The 27,729-nt window shown below is 41.6% G+C and overlaps 3 protein-coding genes across 8 annotated transcripts; all 3 read right to left on the reverse strand.

Annotated features, from left to right (window-relative positions):
- Positions 1 to 1,032: 1,032 nt before the first annotated feature.
- LOC120957120 (uncharacterized) lies at positions 1,033 to 3,133 on the reverse strand. The gene is made up of 3 exons (XM_040379132.2): positions 2,332 to 3,133; positions 1,842 to 2,262; positions 1,033 to 1,758 (listed from the first exon to the last, which is right to left on the reverse strand). Exons 1-3 carry the CDS (start codon positions 3,062 to 3,064, stop codon positions 1,161 to 1,163), a joined length of 1,752 nt encoding a protein of 583 aa, XP_040235066.2. The 5' UTR covers positions 3,065 to 3,133; the 3' UTR covers positions 1,033 to 1,160.
- An 840-nt stretch (positions 3,134 to 3,973) lies between these two features.
- On the reverse strand, positions 3,974 to 13,343 carry LOC120957119 (cholesterol transporter ABCA5-like). 2 transcript variants are annotated; one of them, XM_040379131.2, is made up of 10 exons: positions 13,215 to 13,343; positions 11,057 to 12,208; positions 10,787 to 10,973; positions 7,557 to 10,718; positions 7,289 to 7,475; positions 6,932 to 7,206; positions 6,705 to 6,860; positions 5,939 to 6,609; positions 5,533 to 5,867; positions 3,974 to 5,456 (listed from the first exon to the last, which is right to left on the reverse strand). In XM_040379131.2, the coding sequence occupies exons 2-10, from the start codon at positions 11,956 to 11,958 to the stop codon at positions 5,350 to 5,352; spliced, it is 5,982 nt and encodes a 1,993-aa protein (XP_040235065.2). In that variant the 5' UTR covers positions 11,959 to 12,208; positions 13,215 to 13,343; the 3' UTR covers positions 3,974 to 5,349. The 2 variants fall into 2 exon arrangements, with proteins under 2 accessions (XP_040235065.2, XP_040235063.2); XM_040379129.2 differs by having other exon boundaries at positions 12,831 to 13,343.
- Positions 13,344 to 14,036: 693 nt separating this feature from the next.
- On the reverse strand, positions 14,037 to 26,048 carry LOC120957893 (tetratricopeptide repeat protein 39B-like). Of its 5 annotated transcripts, none has more exons than XM_040380319.2 (10): positions 25,915 to 26,048; positions 23,783 to 24,063; positions 17,425 to 17,456; positions 16,732 to 16,839; positions 16,311 to 16,652; positions 16,056 to 16,221; positions 15,662 to 15,990; positions 15,090 to 15,596; positions 14,875 to 15,015; positions 14,037 to 14,807 (listed from the first exon to the last, which is right to left on the reverse strand). In XM_040380319.2, exons 2-10 carry the CDS (start codon positions 23,861 to 23,863, stop codon positions 14,696 to 14,698), a joined length of 1,818 nt encoding a protein of 605 aa, XP_040236253.1. In that variant the 5' UTR covers positions 23,864 to 24,063; positions 25,915 to 26,048; the 3' UTR covers positions 14,037 to 14,695. The 5 variants fall into 5 exon arrangements, with proteins under 5 accessions (XP_040236253.1, XP_040236252.1, XP_040236254.1 ...); XM_040380318.2 differs by having other exon boundaries at positions 25,841 to 26,048; XM_040380320.2 differs by having other exon boundaries at positions 25,780 to 26,048.
- Between the last annotated feature and the right edge of the window lie 1,681 nt (positions 26,049 to 27,729).

A 27,729-nucleotide genomic window follows, 5' to 3' on the forward strand; every position in this document is an offset into this window, starting at 1 on the left:
TAAAAGATGATAAAAAAGTTAAAATTGTCCTGTTTTATTTCGTGTATTCGTTGGTAAGTTGCATTTGCACCGATTTATTTATAATCAACTTCTACTCCTAACGTAATTACTTGTTTTTGGTAAATACAAAAGCAGCAACAAATCGAAGGAATTGTGTCCTTTATACATATTACGTTGAAGCAGAGAAAAATGAAAACCAGAAAAGTAAATTGATAATAGGAGGGTACTGGTTCCTATCGCAAAGGGGGTTTGCTGATCGACTTCTTTTGTAGTGGCGCCATCTATTATAGAGTAGCTGTACTATATGCATTTTGTGCTTGCGGTTGCATGTTCATTTGCTCTATTTTGCTGCAAAGAAGATAAGACTTTTTTTTCAATATATTCCCAAACTGTACATGAGTCGTATTTCCTATTAAATATGACGTTTGGTTTGTGTAAATGCGTACAAAAATGTTCAAGCAACAAATATTCCTGCAAAAAATCTATTGGTTTGTCTTGCAGCAAAAAATGATCTTGATTGGTCTTCCATACGACTTGATAACAAATGATTCCCTATCATTTTCATACACGCAAGCCCAATCGAATAATTTTTAATGTAAATTGCTCAAAACAGCGCACAGAAGCCCTTGTTTTGAGTGAAAAGTTCTAAACAGAATGCCAAACCACCGATATCACTACCGAAACAACCGATGTCCTTTGTTACGGTTGCAGACACTTGATTCTAAACCAAAGATATCAAAAGGAAGCTCTAATATAATCTTTAATATAAGTTTGTTGCTAATAAAATAAGTAAGTAAAGATAGCGCTGGACAAATTCAAAGTATGTTTAATTACCTTTCTTTTTTTATAAAATCTATAGGATGGTCAGGGAAACTTTAACAAAATTCATAAAAGATAAATTTTAACAATCTAGAATTTGTGAATGGTATACTGAGTTTAAGCTTGCGCTGATTTCTCTATATTTTCTTCAAATATTTATATTAAAAACTAAGGATTGATTAACACTGCTTAAACAAAATGAACAAACACGAATAACATGTTTTATAGGAATTGTTTATTGAAATTTGATTCAACTGGCAAATAGTATTTTACCTCGTTTTAACCTTTTTATTTACTTACATTTTGAGTATTTACGTCCAGCTGAAGCCGATACGCCTTTCCTACCCACGTATATTATCCAAGATCCATTGCAAATACTTGCTGATAGCAATGTACTGTTCTGGAACTGAACAGTAGCTAATGCCCGTCTGCAACCCGTAGAGCAAGTATCGGTTAGATTTCTTCTCTATGGCCTGTATCGCCGATCCTGGCTGATAATCATTGCATTGCGGCGATCGGGAAGGATCGTTTATATTGCGAGCGCAAATGGTTCTGCTATCGATCTGCTTCGACGCTTCGGATGCATAGCTAGATGCTTGAAATTCGGCCCGACACTTGTTCAAGTCGATTGCTTCCAGCAGTGCTCGTTGCAGTATGCGCGCGTCAGATCCACTCTCCTTCCAGCCCGTCATGATGTACCGGTTGTACAGACGTTCACGCTGCTGAGGAGTGACCGGCAGACAGATCGACTCAATATGATCTCGCCGACCGATCACAGCGGGAACGGTTAGCCGGGCTAGTACTAGATTATCTTTGCGAAATAGTTGCCCCACGGACACCGTCTGCACGCCGGATACACATTGCTCTCGTCCGTCTATAGTGCCGCAGTCCTTTGTCTTGCTCGTATCGTAATCGCCTAGTGTCACACTGATTTCATCCCTGGCAGAAATGGCGCAAAATGCATGGTGATTGAAATTGGAGTATTATTATGGTATGACCCCTCCACTGTATCTCATACTCACTGTAAATCGACACAATTGGTCGTGAGAACGTAGTTTCGATTCAGCAAGACTCCGTTACAGGGGACGTACTCGGAATCAACGAACGGGTGGCGCAGTGTCACCATCCAAGGATATTGCTTAAAGATGGGTTTACGATCCTCACCGAACTCGTATATATGCTCGTTCCGTCCACAGTTCCCCTGGTTGATGAGGCGGATGTTGGGATGTCCCAGTATCGGATCGTCGATTCCACTGTTTGGTGTATTTTCGTACAACCAGTCGATGTATTGCGAAGCGTCCGTAAACCCGATGTATTGTTTTAGATTGCACACTCCGGTAGCATCAATAGTATTGCTAAACGAAACCACGCCCTTCAGATACCACCGGTTTTGAAACTGGAAAAACATTCCACCCCCACTGTCTCCATTGCACACTCCAGTCCCTGTCGAGGCAAAATGCAATCAAAAATGGGTTAGCATGGGTCCTGCCCACACCCACCCAGGTGACATACCATTTTTGTATCCGGCGCAGAATGCTTTGGAGTACAGCAATCTTCCGAAAAATGCCCGATCGCTCGCCAAACACGTCAGCGAATCGACTACCGGCATGAGTGCCTCGTTCAGGACCGCGCCTAGCCGATTCTCTTCCGAAAGTCCCCATCCAACTACCGTGCCCGATTGGTCGTGGACACTCGGCAAGACGAACCCATCGTCCCGCTTCCAAAGACACACCGGTTGAATGTAATCATTGAAAATGATGGGAATTTCCACCCGCAGGATGGCGATGTCGTTCTCGAACGTGGTCGGCCGAAAGCCCACGTGCACTATCGTTTCGATCACGCTAAACTCTTCCGCATGCTCCTCCGCATCGTTCGACAGATTGAACCGGCCCATCTTTAGCTGCAAATTTTCAGTTGGAATTTTCCGTCGGCTTGCCGCAAACGTGACGCAGTGTGCCGCCGTTAGCACCAGATACCGATGCACAATGCTGCCACCACACGCATACTCGAAACCATCGCTATTGATGCCCCGCTGATAGAGCGCTACATGCCACGGCCAGTCACCGGGGCGCGTAGAATATCCACCCTTCACTAGCCCTTCGCGCTGGGCCAAACGTTTTCCACACTCGTTATCATTAAAGTCTTTGATTTGTAGCTCGTCCTGTGCGAAACTGTAGCAAACATTGTGCAGTAACAGTATCGCAAATATACCAGCCACTTGCCACGGCACCATTTCACGAACCATGCTACGATCTTCTCCGACGCACGACTGACTTCGTACTGCCCATACGTCAAGTAGTGAAGCTTGATTATCGGTTTGATCGTTGTAAAGGTTACGAACCTTGGGGAAATACAACATTTACTTGCTGTACAGGTTTTTATTATAGGGTCAAAAGAAAAGAAGCTTATGAAAAAAGCAAATCTTTTGAAATTTACATTTTAAAGAAATATTACATTCGCTTTTTAGCACATTGCATTTTGCAACTGACAAAGCATGTAAAGAATTCGTCAATGTTACAAGGAGTGTTGCTTGCAAAGAGAACAAGAGAAGGTACTTTGCGTGCAACCTATACACGTTCTGCTAATCCAGTTCCATCGACAGGGCCAGACATTGTTTTGTTTGAAAGTACTTAGAATGTTTCTTTTCTTCCTTCATAGAAATAATCAGGTTTTGGTGCATCGCTTGTCCGATGCGATGCGTTGGTTTGCTCCCGATGATGACTTTGAACGGCATTGAATAGGATCGCAAGCAGCTGAGCAGAAAGTGCTTCCAACATTGCTTGAACAGTTCCCAACCATTTTAATTTAATAGTGTAGACACACACACACACACACACATCCATCTCTCTCTCTCTCTCTCTCTTTCTTCCAATGATGGGAGATCCCATCTTACTGGTTGGAAATTTTGTAATAGAGAACTTTGTTCTCACGGCGTTGTAACTGCCGGCTCCTACGTCATCTGAAATTCATTCAAACGGCAGTGGTTTTATTTCAAGTAGCTTCACTGCTGAAGATTTATTTGAAAGTGCTTTACGTCTCTCTAAACCTATCTTCACTCTCATTACATTTCAAGAAAAGCTTTCATTAACTTCGGTGACGCTTATGCCTTTTATCGATCTGCACATCTCACTCGACATGTTTCGTGTTTCGATAATGGTTTGGCATCGGTGAGATGCAACATTAGCTGGTTTTATTTCATGGTTTGCTTCAGCACTACTCTGGTTCTGTTCACGGTGCACTAGCAGTTGGCGCATCGGTTCCTTTCATGCTTACTGTTCGCTCAATCGACACTCTGCATTCATCGTTGGCGACAAGGAATTCATGTGTGTAATTTTAGTTATTAATCATTTATCATTAGTTTTATTTTCATTATTATTATTTATCTATTTTTCCGTGTCTTTTTTGTCCTGCCAAACCAATATTTCCACACTTTCAACTTTAATCACAGCTTTCAAGTCAAATTTCTTTGAAATGTGTTTCTGTTTCATTTGTCCAGATTTTGCATCGTACATGTGATAACTTCCGCAAAAGATGAATTCCATCTGCATCAACCTTCGTGTTATGATTATACCCATCCAATGCAATCATCGTATTGGTTTTGAATTTTCTTTTTTAGCACTTCCATACGCACTAAAATTCCATTGCACATCGTTTCATGCATCATTTTTAACCAGTGTCATGGTTTGCAGTGTTTTGACATCTGTATCAGATTCTTTTTCGTTTCCTGCCTTACTCCTGCACATCAGCTCACTTAACTTATTGTTTAATTCACTTGCCCCCGCTATAGCATGTTTGCGTTTTCGCTTACTTGTTGTTTAAAGGTTTTGACTAGGTTTGTTTTAAATTACAATTTAAATCTAAAAGATTCCTCAGCAAAAACTTGCATACAGAGAAGACGCTTCAGCTGCTTCACAAAAACAGCGCCGTTTTCGTTTACTGTGAAGTGGTTTGGTTTCAAATTATTGTTATATTTTACTAACCTTTTTCCCTCGCTTTTCTCTTTTTGCTGTCTAATTTGTGTGAGTGTATTTTAATGCTTATGTTAATGAGTTTTACTGTCGAGTTCACTATCCTTATCTGACCTGCAACACCAATCTGCTTTTTCGATTTTTTTATCATTACATTACAATCATTTTGTGTATAGTTTAGTTCCTTCAGATATCCCTTCTGTCACACGAAACTATTGCACAAATGGTTTTACTTTAACCGAACTCTTTTAATTCTTCACAATGCACTATATGCTTGTATTCCGCGCCCTAGGTTTATGTTTTTAATTAACTACACATGTTTTATTTTGCGTGCTCAATTGCTGCGACTTTCCTAGACAGCTGTTTCAGCTCACCAGGCGTCCTATACATGCACACAGGCAGCCACTTCCAATCATTATTTGCAAAGTGACGGTATTAAGGGTGATATTATTAACACACGCGCACCACGATAGAGCAGGGGGTTTGCCAAATGATTCTTCTGAAGGACGATTCAAAAGGATATTTTTCGCGCTGATGATCTATGATCGAGATCGGCATGATCTTACTGCACACTGGACGTTTCCTCGTCGTAGTGGGCAAACTTTAAGAACACTTGTTCTAGTGTTGTTTGGCTGAATGAGTATTCCTCTATGTCTAGCTCGGTCTTGGCTGCAAATAGAAACAATTACAATAGGAACGTTGTGCAGGTATAACAATTCTCGCTTACAAAACAACACTCCCTTACCTTTTTCGAGCCTCGAAAAACATTCAGCTAAGGAACTGACGGCTTGTTGCGGTACCGAGTATACTAGCCGATCGGCGAAACTCTCTTCCAAGGTGGCACTCGGAAATAGATCTGTTACAAAGTTGCGCAACGCCATCGAACGATTGTCAATGCAGTTGCTGATAACCGGTGCAATGTGGTCCGTACTTTGGTCGAGCTGCAGCTGCTCCTGGCTGCTGCTCGGTTGGCTTTCGATTGGTGTCTCACTATACACATTTTCTATGTGCTTCAACTTAATCTCAAGCGTGTAGCCAGCGCCGTATAGATTTTTCAGGTGTTGCGTCGACCCGAGACATCTGGAAATATAAACAAAGTGTCATGGATACCTCGCCTCACGCGCAAACAGTAGGTCGCATTTCAAACCTACCTTAGCTCTCCTTTGACCATGATTCCTACGCGCGAACATAGAGCGTCAGCTTCTTCCATCGAATGTGTCGTCAGCATCGCGCAACGTTTTCCGTGGAAGCTGGCAAGGATAGTGTCCCACAGGAATCTTTTCGATTTCGGATCCATCCCAGTTGACGGTTCATCGAGTAGAACTACTTTGGGAGCACCGACCATTGCCATAGCATAGCTAAGTTTACGCCTAGTACCGCCGGAACAGTGTTGGGTTTGCTTATTAGCATGCTCGTTTATGTGCAATCCCGTGAGATACGTCGATATCAATCTGTTCAAATCTTTGCCACGCACGCCCCGGATGCGGGCATACAATTCTAGATGTTCGCGAACAGTAACGTTCTTCCACAGAGCGTCGTGTTGGGGACAATAGCCCAATGTCTTGAATGCGTCGTCTTGATTGATAGTGATACTGTGACCTGCAACACGCACCGTGCCACGCGTTGGAGCCGTTTCACCTGTCATGATTTTCATGGTGGTCGTTTTGCCGGCACCATTGTGTCCGAGCAAACCCAGTACCTCCCCAGCGTCCACTCCGATTGAAAGACTTCGCACGGAAACCTTTTTCTTTGGTAGCTCATCATCCGCACAGCAGCAACAGTTGCCACACAAAGATTCCTGTGAGAACTCTTTACGAAGGCTCTGCAACGATTGGCATAAAAAATAAAAAAAGTAAGAAAAATTGTCGAAATTAGATTACACGTTCTCCTAAAATGGAAGAACCGCCATTTGCTTACCTTTACCAACACTACAGGCTGAGCCAACGGACCTTCCTCCTGTTGCGATTGCTGTGGGTTCGATGTAAGCCGAAACACGCGACTTCGCTCGTTGCGAACGTCTTCATCTTCATACTCCCCAGTGCATTGCTCTTCAGTCATAACGTCCTCTTCGCTCTGTGAAATAAAAACGAGGTTAGATTTTTGTTGTTGTTTTAAGTATACATCACGTCTGTACGAAAGCTTACCGCTGAACGATGAAACAGGTCCCGCATGCGACCGCCACTTTTCATCACATCAGATACCCGCAAACAGAACGCCCAAATAGGAATGTGCAAAAGGCACCCGCATGCCATCACAATCACCTCTTCAGTCATGTAGTGGGCCATTGAAAGCTCTGCACATGCGGAACTCAGCCGACAAGCAATATATACCCGATCGACGAAGTATACCGTTGCGTACGGTATGTACATTGGGTTGATCAAGGAAAAAACATAATGTAGTGCAATCGCTGCCTTCACCTCTGAATAATGGAATAGCATGTTGAATAACAAAAAATCAGAAATGGTTACAGTTTTACATTTGTTTCGGCATATCGAACTTACCAATACCCAACATATCCAGGAACACAACCAATATGAACGGAATCAATCCTACAAACGTTAGTATGTTTGGTAGAATCGATTGTGCTGAATCAGTACGATCAAAGAAGTAGGAGAAACACGTTGAACACAAAATACCTGCCGGTGAGTAAAGAAACACCAACATTCCCAGAGTAATAAGGGCCGGTGGCTGGAAAAAGAAGAGTGAAGCAGATATACTACACCATTTACCACCAAAAGTGTATGCTATTACAAAGCCACCGTAGCTCACCTGTCGGAATGAAGGTATATCGAATATAAACACTAGCCCAAGCAATGCGGCACAAATAACTAGCATCAGGCCAGAAAGCACGATAAAGTACGCCGAAAGGTACAAGGACGAAGAAAGCCCATTCACACGCAGTTGATTTTTGGCTTTCATCTCACGATCGTACACCATGTCAACGGCGAGTGAGACGGGAATCAGTACAAAGATCATGCCCACAAAAAGGGCGGACGAAAACGTGCCTATATTGAACTCCTGCGGTTGAGCAGTTTGCTGAAACGGATGGGACCACAGCTCAATTCGCAATATGGAGTCGCTAGAAGAACGATCTGGAGCCGCGGAACCAGATGTTGATGAGGTCGTGCTAAAACTTGTGCTCGAAGGTAAGGGTTGAAACGCTATATCATCCAAAGTTTCACCATCCGCGGCGTCGTCTTGGTAGTCAAACGTTGACTGCGCATTAGACGTTGGTGCTGGGCCTTTCCGACCACCGCCGGCACGCTGATACAGCAGATGCTGAGAGTTAATAGTTGCCGGCGAAAGTTCGGCATACACGCGCAAAAGCGTGTTGCTGATTAGATTCAGGATGATCGGTAAGCTATGCTGAGTGGTATCGTTGTATAGAGTGGTGATGGATACATTAGACCAGGATATAACGTTCACATTGAATGCGGCCATATGCGGGGCAATGTCCAGTAGCGAGGAAAAATTTCCACTGAAATCCTCCGTCACATTAGCCGATCGGTGCAATTCCGACAGGAAGCGACGATACAAATGAGCCGCTTCCTTCGACTGTTGTTGCTGCTGGTGGTGTTTCTGATGCAGAAACTGTGGTATCGGATCATAATGCTTCTGTGATTCACGCTTCTGCTGCTTGGGCTGATGGTGATGGTGGTAAAGATAGGCTGCATGAGACCAGACCGCAGGATTCGTATTATCGTGTATGGCGATCTTGGTGATGTTGCTCCCGTAGGTAGTATTATCTAGCAAAATGGAACGCATGATCGGAGACAACACTTGTATCGAGTTCAAGTACAGTCCCAAGGCAGTGAATGCCAACGGAAGTATTATCAGCAGATACAACCGCTGAATATCACGAAAAAGAATCGTCAGTCGTAACTTTAGCAAAGCCCCGATTGTACTCCATCTCGATGGATAAAGTGGAATGTCGTCCAGATCCATCCAGTTAGTTCGATTTTGACTATTGAGCTTCACTGCCGAAGCTGAGCCATGCGTTTGCGTCTGATCCTCGTAGACGCTCTTGGTACTTTTGCTAACTCCATTTCGCGAGGAACGATGATGTTTCTTACGGTGAATTCGTTGAACTTGTGGAGAATTAACGGTGGAGTTTTGACCACAGCCAACGCCACCCCCGCCCATCGACACAGGGTGCGTTCCGGACCCAGCCGTTCCCTGACTAACCCCGTCCGATCCAAGCCCGTTGATGGGAATGATCGTGTCAAACTGCATACGATTATCCTGCAGGGACGCTTTATTATCGGTGTTTTGTTCGTCGAGCAGGGTTTTGGTGTCATTCTTTAACGACTGATAGCTGTTACTGCGTTCCTGCAGCGACAAACTTCTGGGGAGACCGCGAGTTTTCATCACTTTGCGACTCAGATTTTCCGACACCGGGTATCCTGAAGCTTGCCCATCTTCCTCGTCCTCCTCACCTTCTCCTTCCTCGTCTTCGCCTTCTCCAGTGGCACCGGCCTTCTGTTCACCTTCTCGCTGCGTTTCCAGGTGCAGAAACACCTCTTCCAGCGTTGTCATTGACACCCCGTACGAGCAAATGCCAAGCATCATTCGTTTAGTTTTAATCTCCTTTTCGATATCATCGAACAGGGATACGAACGAGTTGACCGCATCGTGTGGCAGGATATAGCTCAGTTCACGCCCGTGTCTACGGGCTTTCTCTGCTTGCGGAACGTGATCGTTGACCAGCTTCGTGATGGACGTTTCACAGGCATTGGTATCCAACACCAGCGTCAAATGATAACCGATGCCGAACTTGTTCTTCAGAAAGAGGGACGATCCGCAGCAACGCAGTCGCCCGCGGGAGACTACGGCCTTTCGCTCTGCCAGAATGTCTGCTTCATCCATAAAGTGCGTCGTCAGAAGGATCACCTTGCCGTGCTTGCGATTTTGCAGAATCGACCACATGTGCCGCCGCGAGTACGGATCGACACCGGCCGTAGGTTCGTCTAGAATGATAATTTTGGGATCACCAATGATGGCTATGCCGACGGAAAGCTTCCGTTTCTGACCACCGCTCAGATGCTTCACTCTCGTCTCTGCCGTATCGAACAAGTCGATATCACGCAGCGTTTTTTTCACTTCACTGTCAACCAGTGATGGCGGAATACCGCGGACGGCCGCGAAGAAGTACAAGTGCTCTTTGGGCGTAAGCGTTTCGAACAGTATGTCGTGCTGCGGGCACACTCCCGTCATGCGCCGGATCATGGTCATATCGTTGGGATCGCGCACATCATACCCGAAGATGTATATTGTACCGGAAGTGGGTGACGTCAGTCCAGTAAGAATATTAAACAGCGTACTCTTGCCTGCCCCGTTATGGCCGAGTATAGCCGTTATCTGTCCTTCGTAGATGGTGAGGTTAATACCGTTGACGGCATTCACTGCCGGTTTACGACATGAGTGAAACGTCTTGTACAGATCCACTATGCGTATTGCTTCCTTTCCGCGCATCTCCCGAGACACGGGTTCCACATCGCGTGCCTGATCCTCGAGCGCATTGTTGAACGAATTGGCCGACTCGCCATTTAGCAGCGGTACTTTTGGCACTTTTTTCTTGCACCAGTAGTTCCGGTTAAAGCAGAAGCAAGGCCTCTGCTTCGTACCATGGTCTGATGGAATCACACAGTCGAAATAGAACGCCAGTGCAGCGTACAACAAAATATCCACAACGAGCATCAGGATGGAACCACCGATTGGGATGCCGGGTCCAGTCCAGAGGTTGTGCAGCGTTACACCCTGTCCGGATATGTCGAGCACGAGTATTTTATCCATTGCTAGTGCAAATCCCGTTGGAGAAATAAGTGACACTGTCCATAATGCTGCCGAGGTATGCGTATCGTCGATGAAAACTTGCAAAAAGTACAACAGCGACATAATATTCACCGCAAAATTGCCCAGTATGCCAGCGGTCTGGAAAAGAATAGACTCCACAGTTAGTATACAGCAGCATAGTACAGTTTAGCATCTTGCCCACTTACCCGCGAATTGTCAAAGAACGGTGTTATCATAAAGCCAATCAGAATAACCGAAAAGCTGTATAACAGAATAAGGATAAACACGGGCAGGTAGTTGGTATGCTGAAAAACTCCCAATGAAAACACGAGAATTACGGAAACAAAGCTCAGAAACGTTACAAAGACCGCGTAAATGATGAACCAACCGCACCTGAAAGCAACGAAGCAACGATACAGTATTAAAACAAAACGGCGCAACTAAGCATAGATGTTGCAAAGCATGAACTAACGTACCAAAAGACGGAATCTCTCAGTCCCATAATCTTTAATCCCTCCTTTATGTGGTTCTCCTTCTCGCCGACGATCAGGATCAGCAGATATGTAATGAATTGTGACAAAGCCATCACCATGTAGATCGGAATGACCAGCCTAAATGCGACCATCCAATTGCCAGTGTAGGCTTCCTTGGGAAACATCTCTAGCGTAATATGAGGTATCTGCAGTTCTTCATTTTGCGTCACGATCCGGATCTTGGTGTAATCGAGCAGAGTTTGTAGCGCAACAAAGCCCGAATAGTAGTACTGGTTCACCGGGCAGGAATCACCGGTTTCGATCGGTATTACCGCCGACCAGTAGCTATCCGATTGTCTGCACGTTACCAGAGAGGAGTACAGCTCCGTCGTTGAGGGTGTCACGAAAAACGATGGATTCGTGCGTATTTCGTACCTCAACGGACCGAACAGCGGGTCATCCGAGTGGAATATCAGCGCCAAGGGCATCTTGCTCGGGTCGCGCCAGTAGGCTGCTAGCAATTCTTCCGGCGTTTCGTACACCATCCACTTGATAGGATGTATGCCCGGTTGGTGCCGTCGATTCGACATCCATAGCTCGTTCACCTCACTCAGAAAGGGAATCGTAGTAGACGAGTTTGGCTGCGGTAGCACGGCAATGGTATGGGCTTTATGGTGTTGAAAATGTTCGAACAGTGTTGCTGCACCACGCGGCTCCGTGATAGCGGGAAAATTTGGATTCGGTATGAGAATTTTCAGCACAATCAGCGTACCCAGTGTGTAGAGGGGCAGGAATACTTCCGCTATCGTTTTTCGCGAGTCTCTGATTTTCAGTTTGAAATTACGAACCAACGTTGCGCCAAGCTGCTGACAGAAATTGCTACTGTTCATTAGTTCCTTTCCCATAGCTGAGTGGGTTGTATGCTCGGCACACAGTTACGATGAGTGGTATGAAAAAAGGGGTACGTTTGTCTACGACGATTGCTTCTCGTTCTCGTTGTAATACTGTTGAAGTAGCAGCTGGTCTTTTGGGAAATGTGGAGACACGGCGATGATATTCGCTACGGATGACGTATGATAATGGGTTGCCGTGGTTTGAAATTACTGTGTCTTACAATACTGCTGCTTCCATGTTCTTGCCTCGCTCGATTACGCACTTTGAAAGAAAGAAAGTAAAAAAAATGAAGACATGAAGATTATGAAGATATGAAAATGCTAGATTCCTAGGTTGTACAAGCATCTATAAATATACGCAGAATGGCCCTGCGTTTATTTTAATGCACTGCTTTCGTATCATACACAAACGTCCCAAATCATACTAAACTAAAAAAAATGCAAAGCATTCTTAGATAAATAACAAACAATCCACGTGCCATTTGTTTACACTTTACCACGCGGTTAGTCGTCCGCTTCGCGTGGTTGCCATAAAATTTCCCATCCCATACACTTATTGCCCGCCAACGCAACCGGTACTGTACTATAATTTTTCGCACTTCACACATACACAGACGCGCCCAATGCAAGCCTCCCTTTCACCATTCACACCCGGTGAGGCTCCTTCGTGCCCTCCCCAACAACTATCTTGACATTGCTTTGCCGATGATGGGATGATTGAAAAAATTATCGATTTTTCGCTAAGTGTCAAACACTTCCGGATGTCTCAAACGCGCCCACGGCAAATGAATTTTCAACCATGTCTATCTTATTGCACGGTGCACCACCAAGGAAATGGAGCTTATTTAATGTCGTTTCTAGTAATTGTACCACTAAAAACTCACCAATTCGTTGGGTCTGCTACGTGCTGCGTGCGCGCAGAATAGGAATGCAAGCTTAACGATTATTTCGTTAGCTGGTACAAAGAATCACAAAAAATGTTGATTTTCTTATCGGCCGAAGTGCACCTGTCTCACTATAGCTACTTCAGCTCCAATTTTAATGTGTGCATGTTCATTTACTATTCTGCACCCGTAATGGCCTGAGACTGACATTAGAATATAATTGATTCACTCTTTTCCACTGCTAGCGAGCGATGCTCTTTTGGTGACCTGCAGTATTGCAAATTTTTCGTCGGAAGTTTTCTTCGCTTAAATGTCGGAAAACAGCGCGACCCCCCGTTGGCATTCGTTGAACCGGAGATGATGATGATCGAATGAAACACTCACTGCAGGAAACCTTCCCGACGCCAAACTAACTAGAAAACACATCCCACATCACGAATCACTCGCGTACAGGACATTTTCACTGCCGATAGCTTTTCTTCTCAGGACACACAATGACAGTACACCATTACCCCCCCCCCCCCCCCCTACCAGGTTTTCAATTTTCCGAGCCTCCTCCTTTTCTATCATTGCGGTGTCAAACGGTGCCCGAGAATTCTCACTAGCGTTCTCTGGTGGGGAAATTTAAACAGAGTTTTGCAATCGTTTGTGGTTTTCCACGGAAGAAATTGTAACCGAAAATTCGTCGTAATATTCAATTCGCACTGAATCTACAAGCTCAAGATGGTGCAGCAAATTGTACCAAACCATAAAACGACCATCCCATACATTCTTTGAAATGATTGTAAAATGTAAATTACATGTTTTATAGATTATTAAAAAAACTATTACAAAACGTTTACTAAACTGTTTCCGTACAGTTTCGTAACGGTAAGACATTACTACATGAAAAATATTATTATAAAAATTATATTCCAATGTATTATTGTAGAAACGTGAATTTCCATTCTTGCACCGGATGTTTATCCTCACTGGAACGATGGTAGTATGACGCATGCGTGCGCATTAAAGCTTTAGTATAATTTTGAATACATTTTGGTGGTCGCGCCGTTGTCGCCGCCTTATGTCGGTTGCCAAATGTATGAATATTCTGTTTTGTTAAGAGCAAACTCGAAATACAACTTTGTGCCAATAAGATAGCGTACGAATAACGAACACGTTTAATTTGGTTACAGCACCACATACATTCGATTACACCAATTGAAATTATAGTTTGCATCACGTTAGATACTTTATTTATTTTTCATATATACAAACAGAATACAGTACGACCCATGAGTTATGCTTTGATCTTCTGAATGATATAAGATTTTATTTTTTTCCTATCAACCAACCCTGAACATAAAAACTTTGAATCTAAGTTTTTTAATCTACTACATTGCTAGTGTTAAACCCTTGACTAGCGAAACTATGGGCTAGAAGATGTATCTACAATCTGCCACACGTACAAAGTACATCAATCAAAATAATACCTATGCCGTCAAATCTACCTATTCTGTTTGGTATAAGGATTTATGGTTTTGAATTATCTGTACCCGAATTTATAATATCGATTTAAATTGGAAAGTGAGCAACAAATAAAAACAGTTGTAATGCTAAAACAAATATTAAGAGCTCGTATCGTAAATGCTTGAGCTAGATGGTCACTCTGCGATATCATGACTAGGAATCGATTCCGTATGACGTAGAATTAGTACTATGTCCATAAGCTCCTATTCATGCAGAAATTACTTTGGATGAACTTTTAAAAAATGACACATTTGGTTTGGTCTCACTTCGAATACTCGTTGTTTGGTTCACTTTCTGTTTCGTGTTTTATTTCATCGTAGAATAGTGTCATGGTGAAGGCGTCAGGTGCTGCTCCTTCATTCTGCCCCAGAAGGAATGTTTTCGTAGCTTTTGCCCTTTAGCTCCATCAGGGCCGTGTGTATTCGGAAGTGCAACCGTGACTCGAGCGAATATCCACTGTAATTTTTCCTGCAAACAGAAAAAAAAAAACATTAGTTTTGACCAAAGCGTGCAATATTGTGCTGGCTTGGCTTACTTAGCATCCTCTAGAGCTAGTATGGCTTGATCTTTATTTCCTTGATCGATGTAGATCAATGCCAGCTCTACAATTGCATAAGGTACCAGATAATGGTCTTCTTTAATATCTTTGTACAGGGCAATCACCTCCTCAAGGCACCTAGAACGAAAGCAACCATAATATCACGGTATATTTTTGCATGTTTACGATGTTCTATTAAATGCAAATCGTACCGTGTGGCTTGCAGCGGACTGTTCATCTGCCGCAAACAGGCGCCTTTCAAAAGCAACAGCAACGCTTTATTATCCGCCGCATAAACGCCAAACGCCGGGTTTGACTTGGAGTTGACACGTTCGCCGTAATGATTGAGATTCTCCTCCACTATTCGATAGACGCCGTCCGCTAAATGGAAATGTTTGCCCAGTATCTTGAACAGATTCCACACGAACATCAACTCCAACGCGGGTACGTACAGGAACGACTGCTGAGCGAAGAATCGTTCAGTCTTTTTACAGGCAAACTTCTCCATCGGCAACGATTTGCCCGCTATCCGTTGCTTGTACTTTGGCACCTCCTTCATCAGTGTGGCGATTGTCCGAATCTCGCTCGAATGTAATTCCTCCGTCTTCAGCATACACATGATTGATGCCTTCTGATATGTGTAGATCGTGCGCGACCACTTGCTGTTCTCGACAAGGTACGTCGCGAACAGTAACGACTCACGCCAATTGAGCCGTAAGCTGCAATTCCAAAATATGTGTTAGTCATATCATTTTAAAACAACGCGGGTACGTGCATTTCTTACCAATTAACCCAAAGCAGTTCCCAAAAGCACAGATGATGAAACTGTGGCCACACGTTTTGTGACTTCCAAGATTTCTTATACCATTTAAGCGCATCGTCGAGATTGCCCTTCATAAACTCCAGGCGACCTTTGAAAAACAGGAACCAAACGCCGTCCGGATACTGATTCAGCTGTTTTACCAGCAGTTCGTCGCAAAAGCGTAAATCACCTTCCTTATGGCTCAGCACATAACACACAATCAGATTGTACCCGAGTAATGTCATCACACACAACACCTGTCGAATGCCTTCGCTTTGTGAACCGGTAATTAGGTCTTGCATTCCCGATTGCTGCAACGAACAGGATTATTATTAATATAACATCACACGATTGCGCGAACCACTTCCATATATACCTTATTGCCGGAAAAGCCAATAAACTCCAACAGTTTTATAATCCGCGCCGGTAGCAAAGATATCATAAGATTAAACGTGCCCAAGCCCATTCGCACGCCGCTCTCGAAGTGTAGCTTCGAACTTTCCGATTCCCATTGGCGATGAGTAAGAATGTTATTGCATTCCCTAAAACAATGCAAACAGCAAATAGTGACAGTTACACGTTAATTTATTATCCAGACTATTCCAGTACTCACTGGTTGTTCCAAACTTACTTGTACATCGCAAAGCAATTGCGAATCTTCATTCCGCCCTTAATCAAGCTGGTTAGAGTCTCATCCTCAATAAACGTCAGCATCGCTTTCAGTAGCAAAGCCTCGGCGGAGCAAAGCTCTGCGTGTGCTTCCAAATCAGTATACTGATCATAATTCACTTTCTTAAAGGTTTTGCCTATCGTCTCCGTAAGCGTGCTCTTCTTTCGATAACGATTGCAAACGTTTAGACACTGTTTAAGCGCTTCCGACGCGGCTGCTATGTGTTGCTGCTCGAACGTAAGCATAGCTTCCAGATAGGTGAACACACTGTGTCCAACGGAATGGTACATGCTTGATGTCGCCCTGTGAAATGTAATTGAATATTATCACTGTTTCTGTAATAAATACAATCATCAACTTCATACAATTGTGCTTCACTTACAGTGGTTTCATAAGGGCTTCTGCTTCGTTGAACTTATTGTTAAAAAATAGATCGACTGCTATCTTTGCCTCTGCTAGCGCTGTATCTAAATCTAGAGCGCAAGATCCACTGCAAAAAAAGAAAAGAAAATATATTACACGTATTACGCTTTGTTTACAAAAATGTAACATAAAAAAGGGAAATTTGTTTTCCGTACACAGCTATCGATAAGCGATCTTCCCAACAAACGCACTGATATGATCATTACAAACAAAGATGATTTATTTTCAATGTATGTACAAAACAAAGAGCATCAATCCTATCATTGGTGCACGATTAGCTGATAAGCGATGGATAGAAAACAAATTGAGAAGAGACACATTTCGCTCCGATTCCAAGAAAACCATTAAATTTAGTTTTGCGATTCGCTTGGTAAATAAAGCACAGCTAACAAATAAATAACTGCAAACATGATTTCCCTGACGACAAACGACCAACAGCAACCAAGCTGTTGCTGGCCTTTCGTCGCAGCTTCGCCGATTGTGGTTATCTATCGCAAAAAGGTCGATTGTGTCGCTTCTCAACTGGTTGAAGTGCAAACAAGCAATTAGTAGACTCATGAGCATAACGAACGGCGAGATGGTCTAATAGATTTTACAAACAGATCGTACGCCCGTAGCGTTTGTGCGTTGGGCAGTACTTGATTTTACTTACGAGGCAGTTTCAGCATCACATGCATCCTGGAACTGTAACGAAGCAGAGGAAAAAGTAGAAATGATTATTAACATTTTATGTAAATAAACAAATGAATAGTAAACATATTTATCATTGAAATATTTGGAATTAGGTCAGATGGAAGATTGATTATCAAAGACAGTCCAATAGCGTATTGATCGAGCTGCACAGCGCTGACTTTACTGTCATTGGTAAATCAATCCAGTTATTGATACCCAAACCCCATTAGTGGCCAGGACATCAAAACAGTCTACGGTTGTCGCACCCAATAAGACGCGCGTTTGGTGGATTTATTTTGTCTTATTTATTCATAGACTAAACCAATTTTTAGCTTTGATAGAATAATCAGATCAACGTACAATCAGCTAAAGGTTGCGCAAATGATATGGATATGAATGATATGAATGAAGGGTGTATGTATTTTAAAAAAATGCAATCCTCTTCCGGATACTGGTATCACATTCTATGATGGCTTTAACAGGTTTAATGTCGAGGGTATGATGAGGCAACTAAATGACCGGTAAGACAAACCTGTCAACAGTTTCACCTATAGCTAAGCTAAACTTCTCATCTAACCACACCGTTCACCGGCTACACCAGCCAATAATCACACCGGCTTAATTGTGGCTCCAATCGTGGGCTAGGTAGGTTCTAGGCAAGTTCAAGTGCAGCCGCTTCCCCACGCTGGAAAGGGGAGGTTAAATTACCTGGACCGGTCGAAGGTTACCGATTTGCAAGCTGCATCGTGTTGCACTTTCGCGCCCCACGCATAACGAAACAATACACCCGCTCCCGATACCCATATAATGTAAAAATTTCATTAAAGCTTACAACTACTGCCACGATAATTGCTGTTATCATTTGCAATGGCGCATGCATTGCTGCAAACAATCAAAAATAAGAAGAAACAAATCTGACTATGAGCCTCTGCTTAAATGTAAACTGAAAATGATGTTAATATTTATCGAGGGGCACGTATTGCAATATAAATAGTTTAACTACTATTTCTTTGTAGTACTAGCACTACAACAATACTACTACAACGTGTTAGGTACATCGAAGGATATGCCTTAAAAGGATGTGGAAATCTATTGCGTGGAAATAATTTAGCGAAGAAGGGATAATATTTTAAGAAAATGCTTTATTAACTACTTAACTAGTGACCATTTAACAACAGAGCTTATACAAGAATCGGTAAACTTTGGAATAAATAGTGAAAGCTTAAAAAAAACGCGATTAAATTTTTTTGACCGATCCTCTAATCACTACTTTATGTTGTATTCATAGTCATTCATCTTTTATTTATATCTTCATATGAATTTCATATCTAATCAACCCATTTTTCTTTTGTTCTTGAAAACAACAGAGCAGTGGTAAGAGGTAGCGTGAAATTAAAAATTAATGTTATTTTTTAATCATATTTATTTATATATATGCCATTTTATGTATTCAACAGTGGATAATTCTAATCCACATGTAATATTTTCAGTGAAATCAAACTTAGTTGTATACTTTTATAATAATTTTACAATAATTTTAAGCATACAGCAGTGTAAAAATAAGAAAATAATAATAATATAAATTTTCATACTAAAATTTTCGAAGGAAACTATTGAGAAATTGATTTCCTATTGTATTTCAGCAAGTCTACTTTTTTCGCTATTATGCCACCTTTAGTCCATGATTTGGATTGCAGTGGTGCCTATAACATTAAAAAACAAACAAACAAACAAGTTCATATTCATTATCTTTTATTGCTAAATGGACTCCAGGCAGGGCTGCAAAATGTCATGAGCATCTCGAGATATTCACCAACGAAAACAATGAACCTATCCGTGGTAGCTTGATGCTCATTGCTGTTACTCAATGAAAGGGCATCATGACATGCCGAAAACGACATGCAAGTGCTAAAGTCAAACGCAATACTGACAAGCTGAGCTTAATGCCGGTACAAGCATAATCATGATTTATTCTAGGTGTGAACAGAGCTGCCAAATGCCACTGTTTCAGTCACCAACACTCATGACTGAAACGAAGCTCAAATCAGATCACGTACACAACTGAGATGATCAGAGGTGAGACTCAAACAATTGGTCGACCAATCACATGCTTGATGACATTTTGTTTAGCACCCAACTTTTGGTCACTCACTTTGTCACGACATTTTCTGACGGTGATAATCACGACATTCTTGGCCTGTCATCCCAAGCAACAAAATGAGCATTCTTTCTCGCTCTGACTGCTTTGATTGTCTGTCGAGTCAAACAGAGCAAGAAAACATGCTAATTTTGTTTCTTCGAACCACTCGCAACCACTGCGGTGCATATCTCTCATGACTATCGTGATGATCACCGAAACAAAATGTCGCGACCAAGTGATTGACCAGAGGCTAGAGCGACCACTCCACTCACCGAAAACCGTTCGTCGCTCACTTCAAATTGAGCGTACAACACAAGAATTCGCGACGCAAACCCTCGCGGATTTCGTCCCATACAAACGGGAACGAACGGATCTCTGGAACGTCTGGGAACGGACAAATGAGTGCAGATTGGGTGTCGAACGGCTTTCGTCATGATCTGGCCGCAAGAGTTGGTCGCACAAAATGATACCAATCATGTGATGGTCACACCAACTGTTTGATTCTCACCTCTGATCATCACAGTAGAGCTCGTGACGATGACCGGATTTGGTTTCAGCCGGAATTTGTCATGATTATGGCAGTGATATTCTGCAACACTGATCACGGTGTCATTTGTCACACCAACCGTTCTGAGTATCACCTCTGATTATCACAATTGAATACGTTAGGCTGACATGGATTTTGTTTCAGTCAGATTTTTTAATGTCATTGACAGTGACATAGAAGACAGTGACATTTGCAGCACTGACTTTAGCAAAGTAATTTCGTAGAGAATATACCAAATACTAGCATATGCAAACTTTGGTTAAGAAAAAAAATCAGCAGTCTCACTACAAAGTTAACGCTAGAAGTTATAAGTCATTATGCCTCAATAACAAGCACCAAATAAGAAGAAAAGGATGATACTGCAAGCGCTCTAATCGATCTCAAATCTTACGATTTGCTATCGATTTGTATAGGCCGATCTCGTGGTACTGTCGTTAACTCGTACGACTTAACAACATGCCTGTCATGGGTTCAAGTCTCGAATTGATCGTGCCCATCCGTAGGTAGGACTGACTGTAATGTTATGGATAAAGCAATAATAAGACACTGAAAACTAATCCCTACTCGTGGTTCAGCCAGGCCTTGATCGGCAAGGGTTATTGTGCCAAAGCAAAAAAGAAAAGAAGATTGATTTGTACAACTCAATTTGCAGGTTGAAAGAAGGAAATGCATAAAAACCTGTGCTCTTCATAATCGACTAATTAGTTAACTGTATGGATAAAATAATCTCGTATGCTGTATGTGCCTGTGGGCCTTAGATTTGCCATTTTTCCCGATCCCCGATTTAAATGATTACTGCGATATTATAGATGTAATATAAAAAACTAATAACTCCAAATAATAGTATATTTTGCAGATTATATGTTGAGCGATATCTAAGAATTTGTCTCATAACAAAAAACAACATTGTCGTACGCAAATACCTCTTTGCTTATACATCAATCATAAAACAATCTGAACGACTAACCACACAGTTTCGATCATTTTTTTTGCTTTTCAATAAAACAAACGAGCTACCCTTCCCTCGGAGGAAAGCTGTAATCAAAATAGCACATACCGATTCGCGAAGTATGTACATTGTACACACCACCCGTGCAAAGCTAACCATTTCACCTGTCACTCGCGTTCGCCTGGTCATTTTAGCCATAAAGGTAAGCAAACAAAAGAGCTATCTCAGATGAAAAAAGAGGCAGTTCCGGGTGGGATAGAAAGTTTCCATGCAATGAGACACTCCGAGTAATGTTGCCTTTCAAAGCTCCTATGCTATGGATACATAAAACCTTCAAATGAATGACGTATTTAATGGCAGCCGCAACAACACATACTATTGCTATGATTTTAGAACAAGGTATATGTTGGGGATCTGTTTATTACTTTGCGTCCTGTTTTAAAACAAGATTCTTTGTATGCAATTGTTTTGCAATGCCGTAAATCCAATTTACACGTCTTACCTCAAACACGAGTAAAATTTTGTATAGAGCAATCCTTCTCTGCACATTATTATTCGAATATGAGATAATTATTGTATCCAATATATGCCTGGGAGCGGTTCGGTTTTCTTTTTTGTTCTAGATTCTATCATAAGGCAATGCCTGCACAAAGCCATAGCTTCAAAGTATTACAACGGAGTTTTGATTTAATCATACGAATTTCTAAATTAATTCAATTAAAGCTCATGTTATACTGCTACTATACTGAACAATATAGTTTTTTTTTAATTTTTTGTGGTAATTTTATTAGTTGCTAGATATTTAAATTGTATAGTTCAATATACTGTGAAATGTAAGATTATTGCTGGTTATTGCCTAACAGCGAACAAAGCAATGACCAGTACAAGAGAATTCGTAAGGTTTCGGAAACTCGTGACTGGTCGCGTCCCCCAAATGTCTCACGTGAGCTGGATAACAAAGGGAAGAAGAACCGGCCGTACGTACAGTCAGAAAATCAATCGTCCAAAAATGTGGCCGAGTGGCTCGTTCTGAATTCATTCGCTGCGGCCCGCTGTTCCAGAGGACGGGTAAGGGCGATACAAAAGGACAGGAAACATAGGTTTAGGAGGGCTGGGCAGACTGTGTCATCGGAATATAGTATGTAGGTAGCTATAAGCGGGATCCTAACTACAATCCATATTGCCTTGTTACTACGTGCCCGAAGGTGCGTCGAACGTGACCGGACACTTATAACATACCATAGTTATGAACTAGAACATAACGAACGCACTTTTATGCATTTTCCACCTAAACGAAACGAACATATTAATCTTCAATGAAGCATTTGATTTCATAAGATGGGAACAGTGCCAGGATAGACATACGATCACTCATAATGAACGATTTAATACGTGTAATGTAACAACTGAGTCGTATCTTCGTATAGAAAACTGTATACCCTAATATAAAATGTATTTCCTACCTCGATGCAATTAAATCATAAGCTACGACATTTAGTTAAATTCTTAAGGCCGGGCTACATTGATCGTACTCTCTGCTGTAATTTCAATTTTCACTAGCGCATCTGGCGGCGGCTGGAGGAAGCTTTTTTTGGTCGTCGAGGGAATGGTCGTGCCGGATCTCAAATTTAAGTTGTTTTTTCATCGTTTTTTGCCATGAAAATGGATGCAATGCGTACAAGACATGTGCATCTACCTTTTACAAAACTTTTCTTGTCCAAATTAGGTTAAAATCATAGAAAAATTACATATTTTCTGAAGCGGCTTCAAATTGTTTGGAAAAATGCTTCGGACAGCCGCCGCCAGGTGCGCTAGTGAAAATCAAAATTACACCAGAGAGTACGATCAATGTAGCCCGGCCTTTAAGGCCGGGCTACATTGATCGTACTCGCACGCGTAATTTTGATTTTCACTAGCGCATCTGGCGGCTGCTGACCGAAGCATTTTGCCAAACAATTTGGAGCCGCTTCAGAAAATACGTTATTTTTCCATGTTTTTTACTAAAAACGGAGGAGAAAAGTTTTGTAAAACGTAGATACACATGTTTTGCACACATTGCATCCATTTTTGCAATGGAAAACGATGGAAAAACTACTTAATTTTGAGATCCGGCATGATCATTCCCTGGATGACCAAAAATAGCTTCCACCAGTCGCCGCCAGATGCGCTAGTGAAAATCAAAATACGCTTGCGAGTACGATCAATGTAGCCCGGCCTTTAGGAGAAGCGTGAAACAAAGTACTGATTCTTAAGGCCGGGCTACATTGATCGTACTCCGTAGTGTAATTTTTGTGAACGCGTACGCCATCTAGCGGCGGCGGGTTGAAGTTAGAGGCTGGTATAATTTATCTGTCAAAAAACGTTTTGGGTCGAGGAGGCTATAATTTTACCCAATGATGCATATATATTGGAAGATGGGGAAAAATGTTGACCAGCGCTTTGTATGAATGACGATTTGTCCAACAACAACAATTAACGGCCTACTTTGTTGCAATTTATGGATGTTTATCAAAATTTCAAACGGCAAACAGGTAGCCTGGTCGAAAATTGATGGGACACCAAGCATGAATAATTTTGGCACTTAAATTATACCCACATCTAGCTTGCGCTGGTCGCCGCCAGATGCGCTAGTGAATATAAAAATTACACTTGCGAGTACGATCAATGTAGCCCGGCCTTTAAGCCGTGTTTAAAATGCTTACCTCGTCATCATCGTCGTAAGTTTGCAGATGCTGTTGCTGATTGCTAGACGAAGCGGACGTGGCTGCCGTTGCAGTAGCCATAGCAGCAGAAGAACGCGTTGGTTTTGACACTAGTAAACAATCACACTGCTCGCACTTTTTATTGCACCGCTAAAACAGGCTTTAGTGAAACGCTTTATTTCCAGCTGTGCTACGCGTTTCCACTCACAAACTTTAAAACGTTTTCCACGGTGTAATTCATTTACCGCCTGCACCGGCTGTTGCTACTTCCTGCACTGAAACTAGAACAGGGAAGTTTGTTTTAATAACGCACAGATCCGCCATTGCGGAGTTATATGCAGTGTTTGCACAATTTTTGAGTTTGCTGTTTTCATTCTAGGTATTTTATGGCCAGGTAATTTTTTTTGCTGACCAGCAAAAAGTTCGATACCTTCGAGCCGCGCACTTGATTTCATTATGATCATCATAAAGTTGCGAGTGTAAGTAAGGTATCTTACCTGTCCCGCTGGCAAGTTGTTTAAGCACAACGCCGTTATTTGTATCATATTTGACACGAAACACGAAGATTATTCGTTAATCTTTGCGTCCGAGTTTATTTGAATATTTAGAATAATATCCAATATTAAAATCATTTCCATTGAAAAGTGCGTGTATTAAAGAGTGAGTAAACAAAATAGTTCCAAAGATCAAATCCATGTAACCATTTTTTGCACCTAAAAGTGTCTATTTTAAATTTAGCTTCAAGTAACTTTAAAGCAAATGATATTGCTTTTTATACCAGCAAACCTTTGCCGCTTCTGCCGTATCGTGTTATGTTTCATATTTTGGAACGATAACAACTGTTCACACCTTGTTAAGCGCGGCCTATTTGGAGTTCAAGATAAGAAATCATATAAAAGCAAAATAATAATAAAAAAGCTTGATTGTCGAAAAGCAAAAAAAGGTAAAAATCTGGTATCTGACTCAACCGTACATTTTTTATAGTTTTTCTTTATCTCTGCACAGTACTTTCGGGTTTTTACCTTCGATTGCATATTGCACAATTGGTCATTCTTCTGTAACATGTCATTTGCTTCCAAAAGTCTTATCAATTGCAGTCTAGCACGAGATAGCAAACCCAGCTACGGCTACAGCCGGCTTACGCTTTTAATTAGACAACATTTGTTTTTGATCTTCCGATTTTAGTGAACAAACCAAATAGGATGCACGTGTCGTTAAAGTTATTAAAGTTATCAAACAGGCAGGAAATTGTCCACCAGCATAACGTTCTGCCATGCAAAGCTGATAAGAATCCAAAGCGGAAAACCCCAGTTTCGTCACCCTGCGGAGCACACGCAATGCTTTATACTAAGTTTTTTTTTTCTTTATTACAACAACTAGTGCAGTGATATTTATTTTTGCGAATAAATATTTAAAAACATGGTCCTGTTTAACATTAATTTTAAAAACATTGCGTATAAAAATTGGTTCTAGTAGCAATAAACAAATACTTCCATCGGGTTCAAAATCGATAATGCCTGATGCTTCCTGAACGAAACTTTTAGAGGCCCAATGAAAGGCTAATGTCCTTTTGAAATGTTAGGTGGCACATTATACTCTGTAAGTCTCTTTACCGTAATGTAATTTTGTATGTTTCAATCGTTTTACACGTCGTCCATAGATTCGCCACAAGAAACCAACATAACAATAAGCAGAAGAAAAACGAAAAATTGGTCACTAGCATAAAGCGCGATGTAAATATCATCTATTTTCCTCGCATTTTTCCATCCTGACCTTGCACTACACAACGCATGCTTTGGGTATCGAATTTTCCTGACGTATTTGTTCGGGATTTCCACAACAGAAGCAAAAAAACAAAAACACTTTTCACCTTCCTACTCACTGTCCCATTACACTCTTGCCACAACTTGCCGCAAATTTGAGTTGAAAATAATCCCAGCAACCTTGGCTGGTCATGCATTCACGGTGAAGTAAATATTTAAATAACACGCACGTACAGAGCACACCCAGCGAAAATAGTATCCCTGCCGATATCCTGCATTCACATCTTTTGCACACCTTTGTTTTTGTGTTACTCTCTAAGTAGAAAATGTTCCTACGCCAAGCTCTCTTTTTATGCAACTTTTCATTACATTTCACGGTGGACACTTTTGTTGGAGTGTCGTTTTAAATGCCGCTTCACGGTATAGAACAAACACGACGAACATACGAACACGTCCGTCCGGTTGCACTTGCTATATTTTTCTGTTTTCATCTCCTTTTGCGTTTGTGGAAGAAAAGTATTACAGGGGTTTTCAGCGGTGCTCATAATTTTGTGACACTTTCTTGATTCTTGCTTATAGGAAGTGATCTTTCTTTGTCGGGAATTATTATCTATGGTACCCTTTTCGACAGGCTCATTTGGAATTCAAGAGGAATTTACAATATGCCTACCTAAAATAGATGCCGTAGTGTCCAATTCCCGTCGCATAAAGTTCATTTTCCGTAAAAAAGAGTCCAGAAAGCATCTCAAAATTATGAGAGCCCCTGTAAAGTGAGCTCGCGGCTACACACAGACAAAACACAGCAGCGAAACAAAACATTTGACAAATCAATTGCGTCTGCGTAACTTCCAAAGTGACCAGACCTTACCTGGTAGGGTATTGTTTAGATGTTTTGCCATTTTTGCCAACCAACGAGGTAGCTTTTATAGAACGAACGCCGAAATTAGGTTTGGATCACAAAGTATACAAAAAAATGCATATTCCTACCGATGATTTACAAAACAATCTGGTCACTCTGGTCATTAGAAAGCTTGTCAAGACTCTGCTATACGTGGCGCAAACTAGGGGAAAGCGGGGCAAAATGGGCATGTGGGGCAAAATGGGCACCCTCTATTTAAGCATTATTTGACTACAAAGCTACTTTCCAATACTCAAAATGTATTCATTAGAGTGTTTTATGAACACCATGTAAGTTTCATAACCCTAACACAACAAATAACCAAGAAAAGTGCAAAATAAGGTTTAGTAGCATATTGATGTAATTTTTGTCACTTCGAAAATAAGCTTAACCCAGTGTCACAGGGATGCGTTGAAGTTTTACATTATATACTATTAAAGATATGATATTTCTATACAATTTGTCTGAAGAAAGCAAGGCGATCGAATGCGTATTTTTACTAATATAACATAAAATACAAAAATGCTTCACGTGGGGCAAAATGGGCAGTTACGCTTGGGGCAAAATGGGCAGATACTTTTGACAAATGGCGTTTGGTGAGGCTATGGTGTTGTATTTGTCGCCTCAATAATGATAACAGACACAGCTTCAAAAGAATCGATTTTGTAGATTTAAACGTGTAAAAACTGTTTTAATTTTGATAACATATTTTTGGAAGAATTTTAAGGGCTTTCCTGACCAGCAAAACAAAAGATAGAACGAAAATACAATTCACGAAACGGTGCGCAAAAGCATAGACCATTACCTAAGCGCAGTTGTTGTGGCCCATTTTACCCCAGTGTTTTGACGTTTCACAGTTTGTTTACATATGCCCATTTTGCCCCAGGGCTATGCCCATTTTACCCCGCGTGTCAAAATAGCTTCTCGTAAAACATCAACTTTTATTTTACACTGTTTTCATGATTTTAAGTTGTTTTCATTCTATGTGGCAATTTTAATCCATAGATAAATAGTGGAGTCATACAATAATGCATGAATAATTGTGTTTTGTGGCATATTCAATGGAATATTCAGTAAACTGCTTAACATGCCCATTTTGCCCCGCTTTCCTCTACATATAGTGCATCTATGCACCAAGGAGCATCCAGACAGGAAATGTGTGCGTGATAGAGAGCGTTTTAGCTAAAATATGTTTATTCAATCCAGTTCAATGTAAATTTATGAAAAAGTACATATACTCAGAGAAAAGGCTGTGTGGAAACAAATTATTTAGCTATTTTAACATA

The sequence above is a fragment of the Anopheles coluzzii genome, chromosome 3 (genome assembly GCF_943734685.1).
Source record: "Anopheles coluzzii chromosome 3, AcolN3, whole genome shotgun sequence".
NCBI lineage: Eukaryota > Metazoa > Arthropoda > Insecta > Diptera > Culicidae > Anopheles > Anopheles coluzzii.